The sequence below is a fragment of the Melopsittacus undulatus genome, chromosome 9 (genome assembly GCF_012275295.1).
Source record: "Melopsittacus undulatus isolate bMelUnd1 chromosome 9, bMelUnd1.mat.Z, whole genome shotgun sequence".
Lineage (NCBI taxonomy): Eukaryota > Metazoa > Chordata > Aves > Psittaciformes > Psittaculidae > Melopsittacus > Melopsittacus undulatus.
In genome coordinates this window covers 364991-381966 of record NC_047535.1, presented here as the reverse complement: position 1 = coordinate 381966, position 16976 = coordinate 364991, and the positions used below count along the sequence as shown (strand labels likewise).

Sequence of the window (16976 nt, the reverse complement as noted above, 5' to 3'; positions counted from 1 at the left end):
GTGTGTATGTGTGTGTGTGCATGTGTGTGTGTATGTGTGTGTGTGCATGTGTGTGTGTATGTGTGTGTGTGCATGTGTGTGTGCATGTGTGTGTGTGCGGGTGTGTGTGTGTGTGTGTGTGCGGTCCCACGGGTGTGCCGGGTGCCGGCCGTGGGGTGCAGGGCTTTTCCCGCAGGGTGATTCCAGGGGTGTTCCCGTGTGCCCGGTACCGTTACACGCGGTGCCCGCTGGGCTGGGGACGCGGCCGCATGGGCCGTGGGGCTCCCACTGGGGTTGCTGTTGGGGTTGGCACCCCCTGTGCCAGGAAACACCGCTGCGAGGGTGCCACTGAGCTGCACGGGGAGCACAGTGACCTCTTCGTGGGCTCCATGGGGCCAGCAATGGTTGGGAAGGGGTCCGCACCCCCCAGGTCCTGCACCCTGGTGTGCAGTGGTGCCTGTGCTCAGCGCCCACTGCGAGCACTGAGGGGTGCTCACTGGTTCTGTTTCACCCTGTGCACCCCAAGAGGTGCCCGATATGCAACAGGGGGCCAGGGCAGCACCCGTGGGTCCTGCAGCCATGGGTGCAGGCAGTGGGTGTGTGGGTGCAGGCAGGCTCTGGCTCTGGGTGGGAGCTGGACCATGGGGATACCCCATAGTGCTCACATGCAGAAGCAGGGTACAGGAGGCAGTGGGAGCAATGAGATGGGTGCATTTGTGTGGTGCCTGACAGGCTGGGTCCAGGGTACTCAGTCACTCCATGGGGTGAATGGGGTGGTGTGGGGCTCACTCTGTGCTGCTGTTGGACACCAGCACCCTGGTCAGGAGGCCCTGGCAATGTGGTCAGAGCTGGCTGCAGAGGGGCAGGGTTGCACCCCTGGGCCCGGGAGGGTGGCATGGCCAGTGCCCATGGGATGGGGAGGATGCCCCATGGGCACTGCACCAGGTTCAGTGCCAGGTTTCACCACTGGCTGGAGGCTGCCCCATGCTTGTCCCTTGTCCTGCTGGAGGCCTTTCCTGTGGCTGCTGGTGGCAGGAGCAGAGTTCTGTGAGCTGCTTCCTGCCAGCACCCATGGGTGCTGGGGACACGTGGGGGTCCTGGTGCTGAGCAGTGGTGCTGGGAGCATCTGTGGGACCAGCAGGGCCGGAGCCTGCGGCTGCAGGTGTATGAGTGCACGAGGGCTCCCTCTCTGCGCCTGTGCACAGCGGCCGGGGGGGGCCGGGGATGTCTGACAGCCTCCAGGAGACAGACGAACCGGGGGGGGGTGTGAGCCCCAGGAGACGTGGGTCGGAAGGAAGAGTGTGGGCTGCAAGCGAGCAGCTGTGGGTGTGAGCAGGAGACGTGTCTGCACTGCTGCCTGTGCTGCTGCCTGTGCTCTGCCTGTGCTCTGCCTGTGCTGCTGCCTGTGCTGCTGCCTGTGCTCTGCCTGTGCTGCTGCCTGTGCTACTGCCTGCACTGCTGCCTGTGCTGCTGCCTGTGCTCTGCCTGTGCTCTGCCTGTGCTGCTGCCTGTGCTGCTGCCTGTGCTGCTGCCTGTGCTGCTGCCTGCACTGCTGCCTGTGCTGCTGCCTGTGCTGCTGCCTGTGCTCTGCCTGCACTGCTGCCTGTGCTCTGCCTGTGCTGCTGCCTGTGCTTTTCCTGCACTGCTGCTTGTTCTCTGTGTCTGTGCTGCTGCCTGTGCTCTGCCTGTGCCACGGCCTTAACTGAGGCAGCAGGTGGAAGGCATCAGCACACAGGCAGCAGCAGCAGCAGTGGGTGCAGGCAGCTGCAACAGGGTACAGGCAGCAGCAGCAGCAGCAGCAGGATACAGACAACCTCAGCCCTGCTCCTTGCAGGCAGCAGCTCCCATCTCCGCAGCCTCCTTCCCAGGACCCGCTGCCTGCAGGAACGGGGCTGGCGTGGGAACTGGGTGCAGAAGTGCCCCTGACGGTGACCCCAGGCCATGGGGTTTGCAGCTGCACCTCGATCCCCGGCTGCAGGCAGGGACGGCAGTGGGGCTGCAGTGCTTGTGCATGCAGGTACCTGCACGCTCAGGCCTGGGCGCGCAGGGCAGGGTGCTGCAGGGTGCCCTGGCAGGGCCTGCGTGGGCCAGCGGAGGAGATAAATGGGAGTCTGTGGTAAACAGGCCTGGCTGCCAGCAGCGTGGGGAGCGCCGCCACGCTTAAAGGCACAGCTCTGGCCTCCATCCACTGCCTGTTCCCTGCCCTCCCTGCCTGCTCTCCCTGCCTGTTCCCCCTGCCTGTACCCTGCCTCCCCCCTGCGTGCACACCATGCCCCCCAAGTGCTTCTGGCCTCTCCATGGGGCTCCCATCGCTTCATGCCATCAGACAGGGGTGTTAATGGGTGCTCACATGGCCATGCACAGGCCAGTCCCCCATGCCCCCCCAGGTGCCGTGGAGCGGAGGGGCCGTGGGTGTGGGTGTCTGCTCCCATCCCACGCAGGGTGATGGTGATGGTGACGTGCTGGGCTCTATGACGCAGAGCCCTGTCCCGTCTGTGGCACTTCCCGGGCAAAGGGTACTGATAAGGCCGGTGGGGTGGAGCTGGTGGGGCTGTCCCCGGCCCCAGGAAGGGACGTCACCTTTGGGAGCACAGTGGGAGCAGGAAGGGAGCCAGGAGACAAGGGAGGCCGGACACCAGCGGCACCACCGGCCCCTGGGCACCAGGTACAGCCGAGGCAGTGCCGGTGGGCAGAGCACGGGCAGGGCTGTACACGGAGGTACAGGGGGTCCCACCGGTGTGGTGGATGGCCGGGGGCACCGGAGCCAGGCCTGGCCAAGGACGGTGCCGTGAGCTGTGCCCGGCGCGGGGATGCCGGTGATGGGCAGCCCCGGGGGAGCTGCCGCGGTGAGGGGAGACCCCGTTCCCCCGTTGCCATGGCAATATCAGGAGCTGTCAGTAATACCGCGTTGCTGTGGCAACCGCTGGACGAGCGGGGAGATCCGCGGGGTCTGATCCTGCCGGGGGCTGCTGTTCCAGGGTGCGGAGCCCCCGGTGCGGAGGGTCCTGCTCGGTGCCCTGCCCGTGCTGCGGCCCCACCGGGACCACAATCACCCCGGAGCCCCCCGGGACGGGCACTGCGGCTGCCGGGGACGTGTCCCGTGTAACGGAGGGGCTGCCTGCGCGGACACCGGTGCCGGGGAGCCCTGCCCAGTGGGGGATCCTGGGGGGGGGGACGGGACTGGCACTGGCATCCGCTGTCCGGTTGTGCCGTGTCCCGTGCGGGCCCATCGCTGCTGAGGGAGGGCAGGGGGCTCGGGGCTGTGCAGAGCAGCAGCCACGGCCCCAGCAGGGACCACAGCCCCAGGACAGACCCCGGCCCCGGCTGAGGCCCCGGCCCGAGCCTCGCAGGGCAGCGGGGAAAGCCTCCGGAGAGAGGAGATGGAGCAGAGCTGGAGCTGAGGCCTGAGGGAGCAGCAGCAGCCCCAGGCACCGGCTCTGGCTGCAGCCTCGGGGTGAGCTGTCTCCGGGACAGACAGACCCCTCGGACAGACAGACCGACCCCAGCATCCCAGGCCGCTCGGGTTCCCGGCTGCAGGGAGGGAGCTGTCGGTGCACGGACTCCCCCGTCCCTGTGCCGGTACCCGCCGCCGGTGCAGGGGACACAGCAGCCCCCGGCACCAGGACCGGGGTGCCCGGGAGGGGCAGGGCACGGTACCGGGGTGCTCGCAGCACCGGGAGACCCCCGGGGCTGCCGGGGCGGGGCGGGGCGGGGAGGGGGCGGTCCTGGTGGGGAAGCGGCCGCCTCCTCTTCCGAGCTGCTCTCTCCGCACGGGTGCAGCCTGGGTCGGTACCGGGCGGCTGGCCCGGCTCTGGGCAGCCTGGCCCGGTGGGGTTGGTACGGCTCGGTACGGTGGGGCTAGGGTCGGTACGGAGGGGCTGGGGTCGGTACGGAGGGGCTGGGATCGGTACGGCGGGGCTGGGATCGGTACGGAGGGGCTGGGGTCGGTACGATGAGGCTGTGTCCGTGTTCTGCCGCCCCGCCCCGGTGCCTGGGGGGGCGGACGGGCAGCCCCGGGGCCGGGGCTGGCGAGGGCGGCGCCGGGCGGGCGGCGGGGCCGGGCCGAGCTGAGCCGAGCCCCGCCGCTGAGCCAGGCTCTCTCCGCAGGTCAGCAGCGTCCGGGCGGCTTGGCGGAGGCGGCGGAGGCCCGGTTCGGTTCGGTTCGGTTCGCCTGGGCCCCGCCCGGGATGGCGGCGCTGCCGGTGCTGCCGGTCCTGGCGCACTCGGTGCTGGCGGCGTTGGTGCTCTCGGCGGCGCAGGAGCCTGTCCCCCGGGTCAGTCTGCCCTACGGTGAGTGTCCGTCTCTCGAGGGTGTCCATCGCGGGAGCCTCTCGCGGGGCTCTGTCTCCCTCGGTTACCGAGCATCCCACCCAGCCCCGGGGCTCCGCACGCCGCGGACGGGGCAGCAGCGTGGAGGAGCCGTCGGTGCTGAGGCTGCACAACAGCCTCCCAGCCTGCCCAGGATGCTGGGGCCCATGGGGGGCACGGCCGTGGCAGAGGGGTCCCGGCAGTGGGATGCAGCAGCCACAGCTGGGGTCAGGCTGCTTGAATGGGGCAGAGCTGCGGGGCTGTGTGTGTTGCAGGTGGGAGCAGGGGTGCGTGCAGGTCTGCATCGGGACCCTGCATGGGTCTGGGACACCCAGGGGTGCTCCTCTCCCCACATCCTGTGTGAGCACAGGATGAGGTGAGCCAGGCACGGGGGTTCTGCCTGCTTCGTGTGTGGTTTTGTCCTTGTTTCATGGGCAGCTGTGGGGCTGTGGGTGCCCTCCCCTCCCCGTGTGTCGCTGGGGCTCTTGCTGTGTCTGGCTGCAGGCTGTTGCAGGACCTGCTGCAGCCCCACCAGCAGCATGGTTCTGGCAGGGCCTGGGGCTGCACTGGGGCAGGCAGGGGCTGTCGGGGCAGGCAGAGCTCCTTGTCAGGAGTATCGTCCTGCAGACAGACCCCTCTGCAGAGCTCCATGGGGCTGGTGGAGGGTGGGTGAGCAGCAGGACACGTCCATGGGCAGCTTGGGGTCGGCACCAGCAGCTGCTGGGCCCAATGCTGGGGCTGTGGCACAGTGGGGACCGCCCATGTGTGCCTGTGGCAGCCGCGCTGCCAGAAGGTGGCTAAATCCGGCTGTGGGGCAGCCTGGGAGGGTGCCGTGGTTTGGGCCGCGCTGGCAGCGGGATGCGGGCAGCTGGGAGCACTCCCTGGCTCCATGTGCTGTGGTTCACCAGCGGGGACGTGGCCCTGCCACATGCTCCCGTGACCGGCAGCCACGGCTGTGGTGGCACCAGATGTGGGACCCGCTGAGCTGGATGGGATGGCCCCGCTCGGCGCCGTGCCATGCCGTGCCACGCCGCGCTGCCCGGTCCTGCCTGCACAGACCGGTTCTGGCTCAGCTCTGCCCAGCTGCGGAGGCTGCTGTGGCTGTGGGGCTCAGGGGCTGTTCCTGGGGTCCCAGTGTGGATCCCAGCTCTGCCATGTGGGGCCATGCGGGGGGCACGTGCCCGGCTCTCTGCCGGTGGCTGCGTGTGCCCGGTGCTGGCTCCTGGGGGCCATGGCCGTGTTGGGGTTGCAGTTTGGAGGGAGGAGCTGGGAGCTGCTCCCCTGGAAGCTCTGGATGTGCCTCCAGCAGGTTTGTCTGGAAGAAGCAGGTCTTGTCCTAACAGGTCCTCTGGCAGCCGGCACAGGCTCCTGCAGCTCCCCGGGTTGGGATGGCAGTGTGGGGTGCAGGGGCCCCCGCTGCCCCTCTGCCGCCTGCACTGGGCTGTGCCCACGTTGGCCAACATTACCCCGCAGCTGGGATGCAGGACCCCTTGTGGGATGGTGCCCTGGGGGTCAGCATCATTCTGTGCTGCTGCAGGAGAGCTGGGGCTCATGATGGGTCCCTGAGGATGGGGAAGATGCTGCCCCATGCACTGGTAACCAGGACCTGGGGAGTGACTGGGGATGGGAGAGGAGCAGGGCCCTGCCCCACAGCACTGCTGGCCCCACAGCACCACTGGCACCGCAGCACCGCTGGCCCCACAGCACCGCTGGCCCCACAGCACCTCAAGTCCTTGGGCTGGCTTGTGCAGAGGAAGGGCTCATGGGAGCCCTGGGGCTGCCCCCGGAGCAGGCAGGGGGTCGGGGAAGGTCGGGGTGTCCCCAGGGCACAGGGGTGTCAGCAGTAAGGGTGTTGTCAGTGTGACTCAGGCTGACAGGTCCCGGTGACACAGCCGGGCCCGTCTGATTCAGAGCAGCTACAGGAGAGCAGAGGAGAGGAGAGCAGGAGACCGGAGCAGAGGAAGGGCTTCCGGGGCCAGGCCACCCACACGGGATGGGCACTATGTGACTCAGCTGCAGGAGCCACCTGTGTGCGGGTGCGAGGTCCCGGTGCCGGTGCCGGTGCCTGTCCCTCCGTGCCACGAGCTGGGGCACTTGTGGGGCCAGGCTGGGGTGTTTGTGTCACCCAGGGTTGTGTGTGATGGGACAAGCGTGGCCCTGGCTGTGGTGCTGGGTGCAGGCAGGGCTGCTACAGCGGGTGCTGGGGCCGGGACCAGGCAGTGGCTCTGGGTGCCCTCAGGTGCTGTCATGGCCATGCACAGTCACTGCGGTGCTGTGTGTGCCTGGAGAGCCAGTCCAGCCCTGGCAGCTGTGCCAAGCAGAGGGTCAGGACAGGAGCAGTACTCGGGGTCCCCAGGTCTGGTGCTGAGCGCCGGGGGCTGTGCTGATGCTGGTGTCTCTCTGCAGACTCGGAGGAGCGCATTGTGCAGCGGTTCGAGGTGCCCGGTGTGACCAACTACACAGCCCTGCTGCTCAGCCCCGACGGCAGCACCCTCTATGTGGGGGCTCGCGAGGTGCTTGTGGCCATCAACACCAGTCACTTCCAGCCTGGGCCACTGGTGCGCAGGGTGAGGATGGGGCTGAGCTCTGTGGGACCTCGGGAAGGGACATCTCAGTGCAAGGGTCCCCTCGCTGGCTGCGTTCAGGGTCTGTGCAAGCTGCTGCACATCCAGAAGCTGCTTGGGCTGGTGTGGAGCAGCCACTGTGGTCATTGGGGTGCTTGGCCCCAGTCGGTGGCTGCCTCACTGGGGTGGGGAGGACACTGATGGTGGGAATGAGCTCTGCCAGCCTGGGGACAGGGTGCGTGGGGACCAGGCAGTGTGGGGGGCTCACGGTGTCTGTCCCCTCCCCACAGCTGCCATGGGGCGCCGATGAGGAGAAGAAGAGGCAGTGTGTGTTCAAAGGCAAGGACCCGCAGGTGAGCTGTGCTGGGTGCCTGTGCCATGGCACGTGCCATGGGGCATGTGTGGCTGAGCCTGCTGCTCTCCCATGCAGAGGGACTGTCACAACTACATCAAGATGCTGCTGCGGCTGAACAGCACCCACCTGTACACGTGCGGGACCTGCGCCTTCAGCCCGGCCTGCGCCTACATTGTGAGCACGGGGGTGGGTGGGGGGGTCCCTGCTGCGGGACCCCAGTACTGCTGCGGGACCCCAGTACTACTGCAGGACCCCAGCACTGCTGCAGGACCCCAGCACTGCCGTGGGACCCCAGCCCTGCTGTGGGACCCCAGCACTGCTGCGGGACCCCAGTACTGCTGCGGGACCCCAGTACTGCCATGGGACCCCAGCAGTGCTGCGGGACCCCAGTACTGCCATGGGACCCCAGCAGTGCTGCGGGACCCCAGCACTACTGCAGGACCCCAGTACTGCTGCGGGACCCCAGCCCTGCCGCTCACTGCCCCCTCCCATTGCAGAACGTGCAGCACTTCAGCCTGGAGCGGGATGCGTCGGGGAAGGTGCTGCTGGAGGATGGGAAGGGACGCTGCCCCTTCGACCCCGAGTACCGCTCCACAGCCGTCATGGTCGGTAAGGCCACCGGCCCCTGGTGCTGCCGGCAGGGCCCTGCGGAACCGGCTGAGCACGGCCCTGGCCGAGCAGGGCTGTGCTGGTGGCACGTGCCGGTCCCAGCGGGAGCGTCTCCTTGGCAGACGGTGAGCTCTATGCTGGGACTGTCAGCAACTTCCAGGGCAACGAGCCCACCATCTACCGCAGCCAGGAGAGCCGCATCGCCCTCAAGACTGAGAACTCCCTCAACTGGCTGCAGGGTGAGAGCCGGGCCGGGGTCTGTGCCCTGGGCTGTGGGTCAGTGCTGAGGGTGCCTGTGTCCCCAGACCCGGTGTTCGTGGGCTCAGCCTACCTGCGGGAGAGCCTCCCTGCTGGCAACCCCGAGGGTGACGACGACAAGGTGTACTTCTTCTTCAGCGAGACCGGCAAGGAGTTCGACTACTTCGAGAACACCATCGTGTCCCGCATAGCGCGTGTGTGCAAGGTGGGCACGGGGCAGCGGGGTCACTAATGGGGTGTGTGGGGATGTGGGACCACCCTGTGTATCCCTGTCCTCTGGCTCCTGGACACCCAGCGCCCATGGGAGACCCCTCTGAGGCAGTTATGGCTTCAGATCACCCAGCCCAAGGCTGAGGCTCACGCCTGCTGCTCCCACCAGCATCTTTGGTGTCAGTGACCCTTTCCCATCTCCTCTGCCCCTCGCTCCAGGGGACACAAGACCCTTGGGTGGTGTTTCCTTTCCCCTGGGTGCATCAGAGCCTGCCCACTGGTGCCTCCCTGCACTGGGGCTGCTCTGCCGGTGCCCTGGCACTGCTGCGTGGATGGACACAGACCCTGCTGTGCTGGCCCAGCCCATGGGGTCACCATGCCCTGACCCACTGTGCCATGCAGGGGGACCAGGGTGGGGAGCGTGTCCTGCAGCGGCGCTGGACCACGTTCCTGAAGGCACAGCTGCTCTGCTCGCACCCCGAGGACGGCTTCCCCTTCAACGTGCTGCAGGACATGTCTGTGCTCACCCCGGCCGAGCTGCGCTGGAGGGAGACGCTGTTCTATGGGGTCTTCACCTCGCAGTGGTGAGCAGTGAGCAGGGCCGTGGGGTGGGGGGCTCAGCAGAACCGGGGTGCTGACCCCTGCCTCCCCCCGCAGGAACAAGGGTGGCCTGGGCAGCTCGGCCGTGTGCGCCTTCCCCATGCGCAGTGTGCAGAGAGCCTTCGGGGGGCTCTACAAGGAGGTGAACCGTGAGACGCAGCAGTGGTACACGGACACCGGCCCCGTGCCGGAGCCGCGGCCGGGCACGGTGAGTGCCTCTGCAGAGCCTGCCCTGGTGCAGGATGTGGGGCAGCCCCTTGCACCCCAGCTGAGCCCTGTTCTCTCTGCAGTGCATCACCAGCCACACGCGGCACCTCAAGATCAACTCCTCGCTCCAAATGCCAGACCGGGTGCTGAACTTCATCAAGGACCACTTCCTGATGGACAGTGCGGTGCGCAGCCAACCGCTGCTGCTGCAGAGCCGCCTGCGCTACCAGCAGATCAGTGTGCACCGCACGCAGGGCCTGCATGGCACCTACGACATCCTCTTCCTGGGCACCGGTGGGTGCTGCTGCGGGCAGGGGCAGTGCTGTGGGTGCGACTGTTCCTGCTCAGCACCATCCTTCTCTGTGCAGATGACGGGCGCTTGCACAAGGCCGTGCGTGTGAACCATGGGGTGCACATCATCGAGGAGATCCGCCTCTTCCCTGCCGGACAGCCGGTTCTCCAGCTGCTGCTGGACCAGGAGCAGGCAGGAGCTGGGCACGGGCATGCTGGGGGTGGATGCTGTGGGGCAGCCCCTGTTCATGGGCTGGGGTCTGCAGGGGCACCCCCTCTGTATGGTTCCCTCTGACCCCACTGTTTCCCTTCCTTAGGGCCTGGTGTACGCAGCCACCTACACGGCAGTGGCTCAGGTGCCCTTTGCCAACTGCAGCCTGTACCGCAGCTGTGGGGAGTGTGTGCTGGCGCGGGACCCTTTCTGTGCCTGGAGCCAGGGTGCCTGCCGCAGGGTCACCATGCACCCCCCGGTGCACCCCCAGTAAGTGCTGCCTCCCTTGCACCCTGCAGCCCCCTGCAGCACCTGCAGCACCTGCAGCCCCCTGCAGCACCCCACAGCACCCCACAGCACCCACTGCCCTGACCCCTCTGTCTCTGCAGTCTCTGGGCACAGGACATCGAGGATGCTGACACAGAACGGCTCTGCTCAATGCCCAGCACCTCCCAGCCGCGTCCCCGCATCCTCCTGTCGCCAGGTGAGCTCCTGCCCCATGGCTGCTGCCAGCCCAGTCTGTCCCAGTGCTCCCATCACTGTATCCCCATCCGCTCACTGCCGTGTCCATGGTTTGTGTCCCTGCAGCCTCAGGTGCCCCATGCCAGCGGGTGCTGCTGCCTCCCAACGCGGTGCGGCCGCTGCCGTGCCAGCTGCTCTCCAACCTGGCCTCCCGGCGCTGGCTGCACCACGGGGCTCCCGTCAACGCCTCCTACCTGGTGCTGCCCGACGGGGCTCTCATCCTGGTGGGCAGCCCCGAGCGCGCCGGCACCTACGAGTGCTGGTCGCTGGAGGAAGGGTTCCGCAAGCTGATGGCCAGTTACTGCGTGAGCCTGCAGGAGCTGCCCGAGCCCGGCAGGAAGGCAGCCGCCGGCCGGGACGCCATGGACACCGTCAGTACATCACGCAGCACGTCGGCTGTGGGCAGCACCGCGGCTCGGCTGGACGGCAAGACCTACTGGACCGAGTTCCTGGTGATGTGTGTGCTCTTCGCCGCCGCCGTCCTCGTCCTGGCCCTGTTCGTCCTGCACCGGCACCGGGACGGCATGAAAGCCTTGCTGGAGCCTGGCGACCCCGGCCGGCCCCAGAAGCAGCCCCGCAAGCCGGTGGAGAGCCTGCCCCTGAACGGCAGCAGCCTGCCCAGCGCAGCGCCCGAGCACAAGGGCTACCAGGCCCTGCAGGACAACTACATCGTGAGCACCCCCGTGCACGACCCCCCCGGCCCCCAACGCCCCTTCTCCGAGTCGGAGAAGAGACCCCTCCATGTCCGAGACAGCTTCGTGGAGGTGTCTCCCGCCTGCCAAAGACCCCGGGTGCGCCTGGGCTCCGAGATCCAGGACTCGGTGGTGTGAGAGGACAGGAGCCAGGCCCGAGCCTGACCCCCCCTGCTCTGCTGAGCCGTGCGGACCACAGCGGGTCCGTTTGTCTGTGTGTGCATGCCCGGAGCCCGGCCCCGCTCCTGTGTGGGGCTCAGCTGCCATGGAGCTCCTGGGCATCACCTGTGCTGCTGTGGCTCCGGAGCCAGGGGCACCTCGTGCCTTCAGGGCCTGCGGCATGATCCCTGCAGTGGGGATGGACACGGTGCATGGCCCCGGCTCTGTGGAGCCCTCTATGCAGAGGGCAGGAGGGGCGGCCACGGCCCCTCACGCCCTGCCTCACTGTGATGTGCCGGCGCAGGACTGGGCATGTGCTGTGTGTCTGTGCTTGGTTTGGTTTCAATGCGTTGGAAATGTGACTCGTGTCCGGGCAGGGGCTGCCTGTGCCCATGTGTGTGTGCAGAAACGTCTGTGGTTTTTATATAAAGTCAGGTGTCTCCTTTGGACCCCGTGTGCTGCTGCTGCGGCACCGGCTGCGGGGGGACCGGGTCCAGATCCCATAGCTGATGGGGGAAGCCTGCCCCTGGCCGGCTGCTCCTCACACCGAGAGGGACGGACAGATGGACAGGACAGGAGGGATGTGCTGTTGCTCAGGTCTGGTCTGTGACGTTCCCATGTGCTTGGCTGTGTGTGGGGCTCTGCAGGGATGCAGCTGCATGTCATTGCAGTGATGCTGCCAGGGCTGGTGCAGGAGGGTCCCTGTGACCCCACTGTTGGGTGCTGTGCATCACAGCAATGCTCAGTTCTGGGGCTGTGCTGTGGCAAGGAGGCTGTGGAAGGTCTGGTGGGACAGAGCTGCAGAGCAATGGGTGATGCTGTCCCAGCACAGCAAGAAGTGGAGGAAGGCTTGAGGTGAACGGGTGCTGCCGTGCTGGGAGTGGGGCAGCCTCTGGCAGGAGCATGGCTGTGTCCTTGTCCCTGTCCGCACAGTTGCAGGCAGACCCCAGCTGCTTTGCCAGTGGGATGTGGCTCTGTGAGGGCTGATGCCTGGGACTGGTGCTGTGGCACCAGCAGTGAGCCCTCACACACCCTCATGCTGGGGTAGCACAGGGTGGGGGGGGAGCAGCGTGTCGAGGCAGGAACCCCCCCAGGGCCAGCACTGCCCTCCCAGCTGGACCAGCACACCCGGCTTCCTGCCCAGCCTGTTCTGGGACATCAAAAAAGCCACCGGAGGCATTGGCTGGTTTGGTGCCAGCAGACACGGCCCCCAGGGCTGCAGATACCATCAGCACCGCGGGCACTGAGCTGGAAGGGCCAGGAACAAGGAGCTGGTGCGTGAGAAACGGCTGTGCCGTGAGACAGAGCCAGGCACAGGCAGCAGCCCTAAACCTGCAGCCCTGACCCAGCTCTGGGGCAGCAGCACAAGGATGTGGAGCTGTTGGAGCGAGGCCATGGAGCTGCTGCGAGGGCTGGAGCAGCTCTGCTCTGGAGCCAGGCTGAGAGAGCTGGGCTGGGGCAGCCTGGACAAGAGAAGGGGAGACCTGAGAGCAGCTCCAGTGCCTAAAGGGGCTGCAGGAAACCTGGAGAGGGGCTTGGGACAAGGGATGTAGGGACAGGCCAAGGGGAATGGCTTGAACCTGCCCAAGAGAGGGGAGACTGAGCTGAGCTCTGAGGCAGAAGCTGTTCCCTGTGAGGGTGCTGAGGCGCTGGCACAGGGTGCCCAGAGAAGCTGTGGCTGCCCCATCCCTGGCAGTGCTCAAGGCCAGGTTGGACACAGGGGCTTGGAGCAGCTGCTCCAGGGGAAGGGGTCCCTGCCTGTGGCAGGGGTTGGAAGCTTTAAGGTCCCTTCAGACCAAACTCCTCTGTGGTTTTCTGATTCTTTGCTCCCAGGAAAGACAGGACCATGACTGAACCGCTGGAAGCACAGGCAGCGCAGGCAGGGTGGCTGGAAGCACAGGCAGGGTGGTTGGAAGCGCAGGCAGTGCAGGCAGGGGTTGGAAGCACAGGCAGGGTGGTTGGAAGCACAGGCAGGGTGGTTGGAAGCACAGGCAGGGTGGTTGGAAGCACAGGCAGGGTGGTTGGAAGCGCCCGCAGGGTGGTTGGAAGCACAGGCAGCACAGGCAGGGTGGTTGGAAGCACAGGCAGGGTGGTTGGAAGCGCAGGCAGGGGCTGGCAGCAGCCCAGGCCAAGCTGATGGATGAACAGACACAAAGGCCCCGGCGCTGCCTGCAGCAGAGGTGGCTGCTCGCCTGCCCTGGATTTCCCTTTGTGCTCTTTGTGCTGCTGAGAACCAGCCCTGGGCTGGGGAGGGAGGTGGCTGCGGAAAGGGCTGTCAGCAGCAGGACGTGGGACCTGGAGCTGGCACAGGGGCCTGGCAGGAGGCTGTGTCCCCAGCACCCACATGGCACCATCCCACAGTGCTCCGGAGCAGCCCCCGCAGACAAAGGCAGCACAGAGCAGAGCCTGAAACCAGAGCCCTTTATTTGTGTCCTGCAGCACAGAGGAAGAGGCCGGGGCTGTGGGGCTGCTGAGGCAGAGGAGGGGCAGGGAAGGAAAGGGGAGCAGTGTGGTCAGTGCCAAGGGGCTGTGTGCTCTGTGCAGCAATGAGTGGCACAGCTCTGCTGCAGGACAGCACATCCCCAGCGCCCCTCGGTCACTGCTCAGGGTTATTGCTTGGAGAAACACCTCCGTGTGTGGGTTGTTGCTTGAATGGCTCCATGTCCTGGGCAGGGCTTGGGGAGGGGAGGGCAGCTGCTGCCTGCTGCTGAAGGCACGAATCGGTGCTGAGGGCAGAGAGGGGGCCCCGGCCAGGAGCACCCCAACAAGCTGCCCTTGGTGTGCACAAGGAGTTAAAACTCTACCCTGGGAGAGCAGAGGGGCTGCAGGGAAGGCAGCAGCTTCCAGAGCCACCTCTGAAAGGAGCAGGAGGGTGTCCTGCCTAAGGCACTGTGGGTGCTGCAATGAGCCACGGGGCTGCTGGAAGAGGAAACATCTGGAGCTGCTGGAGCAGGAGGAGCAGTTCTGGAGCCGCAGGTGCTCACAGGACGATCTTGAAGGAGCTGCAAGAGACGGGACAGGTTCTGCACCTCCTCCTTGGGGCACAGGCAGTTTGTGAGCACCCAGTGCTGTGAGGAACAGCATCACCCTGCACGGGATGCAGCTCTGCTGCTATGGGAGACTCTGCAGGGTGGCCTTGTCCTGCAGCCACCGAGAGCTCTGCCCCAACACCAGCAGAGTGATGGGGTGGGTGAACCCCCAGAATGAGCTGTACTGCTGCAGACTGTACCTGGTGAAGTCCGGGGAGCGGGAGACAACGTGCTGGAACTCGGAGATGTTGATGGTGCCATCCTTGTCGATGTCAGACTCCTCCAGGATCTGAAAGGTGAGTGGTGAGCTCTGCAGCTGGGACCATGCAGTGGCTCATGCCCTGCCCCATGGTCCTCACGTTCTGGATGAGCTGCTCCATCTCTGCGCTGCTCAGCCGGGACTCCTCACCCTGTCCCGTCAGACAGGTCACCAGCTTCTCCAGGTCCTCTCTGTCCAGAGTCCCATCGTCATCGAAGTCTTTAGGGAGAGGAAGGTTATGTTTTGTCAGGGCCACAGCAACCCCAGAGCTGTGAGGAAAGGGCCTGGCAGCCGGAGGACACCGGAGGCTCCACACTGCACCTCTCTTGGTGCACAGCATCGCACCAAACCAGCAGCTCCAACAGGAGATTCTAGAGCCCTCTGGGATTCATCCTGACCCCCATCATGAAGTGTGCGGACCCCACAACCCAGCACCCACCCCAGCCTCACCGAAGATGCGGAAGGCGTAATGGGATTTGATGTCTGAGGTGGCAGAGTCGCTGAAGGCGCTCAGCATATCGAGGAAGTCCTCAAAGGACATGCTGTCATCACCGTCATCCGAGGTGGAGAACACATGGCAGATCCGGTGCTGGAAAGGGTTTGCCTGCAACATGGGACAGCTCAGGGCAGGGCCGGGCTGGTTCCAGCATGGCAGACACCGGCCACAGGTTAATGCCAGCCCCACTGTGCCCCTCCGGAGCAGCCCCGCGCCACAGGGATCGCCAGGCTCCTCCATGGCATGGCGGGATGAGGAAGTTGGGTGTTGGCACAGCAAGGGAGCAGCTCCCGGTGCCTGCTGGAGCAGCACGTCCAGGGCAGCGCCCGGCACTGCGATGGGTAAACAGGGCCGTGCCCCAACCCGCCCGGCCCCGCTCGCTGCCTGCTCAGCACCATACCCGCAGCTCCGGCAGCGTCAGGATGCGGCTCTTGGGAACGCGCGCGGTGCAGGCATTCTGCCTGTCCTCCTTTGGCAGCAGTTCACTGAACCTCTTGTAGGCACTTGAAGAGCAAGAACAAGAGCTGCTCTGTGGCAGGAGGCAGCCCTCTGGGCACGGGCAGCGCGGGCAGCACGGGCAGCGGTTCCCAGCGCTGCACGGTGGCTGACAGCCCGTTTCCCACAGCCGCTGCCAGCGGTGCGGAGCGGGGTGGGCAGGAGCCGGCCGGGGGGGTCCCGCAGCAGCGCCGGCTCCAGCCCGGCTCCTGGCACCGCAGCGGGGCGAGGGGGTCCCGCAGCAGCCCCGGCTCCAGCCCGGCTCCTGGCACCGGAGGGGCGGCCCCGGTGCCTGCCCACCCAGGGCTTCCAGGAAGGAAACAACCTCTCACGGGCCACGGCCAGCGCCCCGCTCCGCAGGGTGGCACCAGCCCGACCTTCGCCCCATGAAGCCGGGCTGGGGAGGAGAGGCCCAGCCGGGCCCCGGCTCCCGTGGGCCGTCGAGGGGCCGCTCGTCGGGAGGCAGCCCCAGGACAGCCCCAAGCCCCCGGTCCCGCTCCCCGTCGGTTACTCACAGCAGGATCTCCTGCTTGCTCAGGAACGTCAGCTCCTGCGGGGAGAGCGGGGGTCAGCGGTGCCCGGGGGGGGCTGTGCCCGGGGCTCCGTCCGCCCCGGTGCCGGTACCGGTACCTGGTACTCGCGCAGCGCCTCCCTCGGCAGCAGGCTGGCCGAGCCCCCCATGGCGGCCGGCGCCGCTTCCGCCGCTCCCGTCAGTGCCGTTGCCGTGGCCTCAAGCACCGCCCCAGTGCATCCTAAAGCCCCGCCCGTGCCCCGGCCGCGATGGCGGCGGAGGATGCGGAGCCGTGTCCCGGAGAACCGGAGCCCGAGGAGTTCGTGTACGGGGAGGAGGACTTCGTGCCGCAGGCGGCCGGGTGGGACTCTGACCCCGACTCCGACTCCGCTCTGTCCCGCTTCGACCGGGCCCTGCTGGACGGCTGGACCGACAGGATGGAGCGCGGCTTCTTCCGGTACCGGCTGGGCCCGCTGCCCACCCGTGTCCTGCCCGGTGCCATGCGGCTGGTGGCGCAGCTGAACGTGCAGCGCAGCGCGGAGCGGCGCCCGCCGCAGCCGGTGCACAGCCTGCGCCAGCCCTTCGACCCCGGAGCCTTCAACTTCACCCGGCTGCGGCGGGGGGAGGTCCTGCTCCGGCTGCGGGGAACCGGCCCCGACCCGCTGCTCGTGGCCATCAACGCCAGTCCTCTGGAGCGCGGACACGTCCTGCTGCTGCCGGAGCCGGAGCGGCGCCTGCCGCAGGCGCTCACGGAGCCGGCGCTGCTCGGGGCGCTGCAGGCCGCGTTCCTCAGCGCGCACCCCGGGTTCCGCGTGGGCTTCAACGGGCTCGGCGGCCGCGCGTCCGTGAACCACCTGCACCTGCACGGGCTGTACGTGCGGCGGCCGCTGCGGGTGGAGGCGGCGCCGGCGGAGCCGCTGGGCTCCGGCCTCAGCCTCCTGCGCTCCGTGCCCGCACCCGCTCTCATGTGGTACGCGGCGGGGCCGGCGGCGCTACCGGAGCTGTCCCGGGCCGTGTGCCGGACCGCGGAGCACGTGTTGGCCGCGGGCCTGGCCTACAACGTGTTCGCCACGCGGGGCGAGCAGCCCGAGGGCGGCGGCGCCGGGCGGGGGCTGCGGGTGCTGCTGTGGCCGCGGCGGCCGAGCCTCGGGGGCGCTGCGGACACCGGCCTGCAGGTGGCGCTGTGCGAGCTGGCCGGGTTCCTGCCGCTGCCGGCGGAGC

General features: G+C 67.4%; 2 protein-coding genes across 2 annotated transcripts; one reads left to right on the top strand and one right to left on the bottom strand.

Annotated features, from left to right (window-relative positions):
- The first annotated feature begins 3752 nt into the window (after positions 1 to 3752).
- On the top strand, positions 3753 to 11414 carry SEMA4B (semaphorin 4B). The gene is made up of 15 exons (XM_034066428.1): positions 3753 to 3826; positions 4087 to 4269; positions 6694 to 6854; positions 7142 to 7204; positions 7282 to 7380; positions 7704 to 7815; positions 7938 to 8054; positions 8121 to 8278; positions 8686 to 8867; positions 8941 to 9091; positions 9174 to 9384; positions 9459 to 9574; positions 9699 to 9862; positions 9982 to 10076; positions 10181 to 11414. The coding sequence occupies exons 2-15, from the start codon at positions 4167 to 4169 to the stop codon at positions 10942 to 10944; spliced, it is 2496 nt and encodes an 831-aa protein (XP_033922319.1). The 5' UTR covers positions 3753 to 3826; positions 4087 to 4166; the 3' UTR covers positions 10945 to 11414.
- A 1955-nt stretch (positions 11415 to 13369) lies between these two features.
- CIB1 (calcium and integrin binding 1) lies at positions 13370 to 16238 on the bottom strand. The gene is made up of 7 exons (XM_034066218.1): positions 15875 to 16238; positions 15760 to 15794; positions 15150 to 15252; positions 14704 to 14857; positions 14354 to 14472; positions 14195 to 14283; positions 13370 to 13967 (listed from the first exon to the last, which is right to left on the bottom strand). Exons 1-7 carry the CDS (start codon positions 15923 to 15925, stop codon positions 13946 to 13948), a joined length of 573 nt encoding a protein of 190 aa, XP_033922109.1. The 5' UTR covers positions 15926 to 16238; the 3' UTR covers positions 13370 to 13945.
- Between the last annotated feature and the right edge of the window lie 738 nt (positions 16239 to 16976).

Bases quoted from the DNA above. Each gene is read 5' to 3' on its own strand.
- SEMA4B (XM_034066428.1), top strand. From the start codon at position 4,167: ATGGCGGCGCTGCCGGTGCTGCCGGTCCTGGCGCACTCGGTGCTGGCG. The intron at 7,381-7,703 runs GTGAGCACGGGG...CTCCCATTGCAG, and splicing joins GCCCGGCCTGCGCCTACATT to AACGTGCAGCACTTCAGCCT. The intron at 8,868-8,940 runs GTGAGCAGTGAG...CTCCCCCCGCAG, and splicing joins GGGGTCTTCACCTCGCAGTG to GAACAAGGGTGGCCTGGGCA.
- CIB1 (XM_034066218.1), bottom strand. From the start codon at position 15,925: ATGGGGGGCTCGGCCAGCCTGCTGCCGAGGGAGGCGCTGCGCGAGTAC. The intron at 14,284-14,353 runs GTGAGGACCATG...CTCACCTTTCAG, and splicing joins TGGAGCAGCTCATCCAGAAC to ATCCTGGAGGAGTCTGACAT. The intron at 13,968-14,194 runs GTACAGTCTGCA...CGTCTCTTGCAG, and splicing joins CGCTCCCCGGACTTCACCAG to CTCCTTCAAGATCGTCCTGT.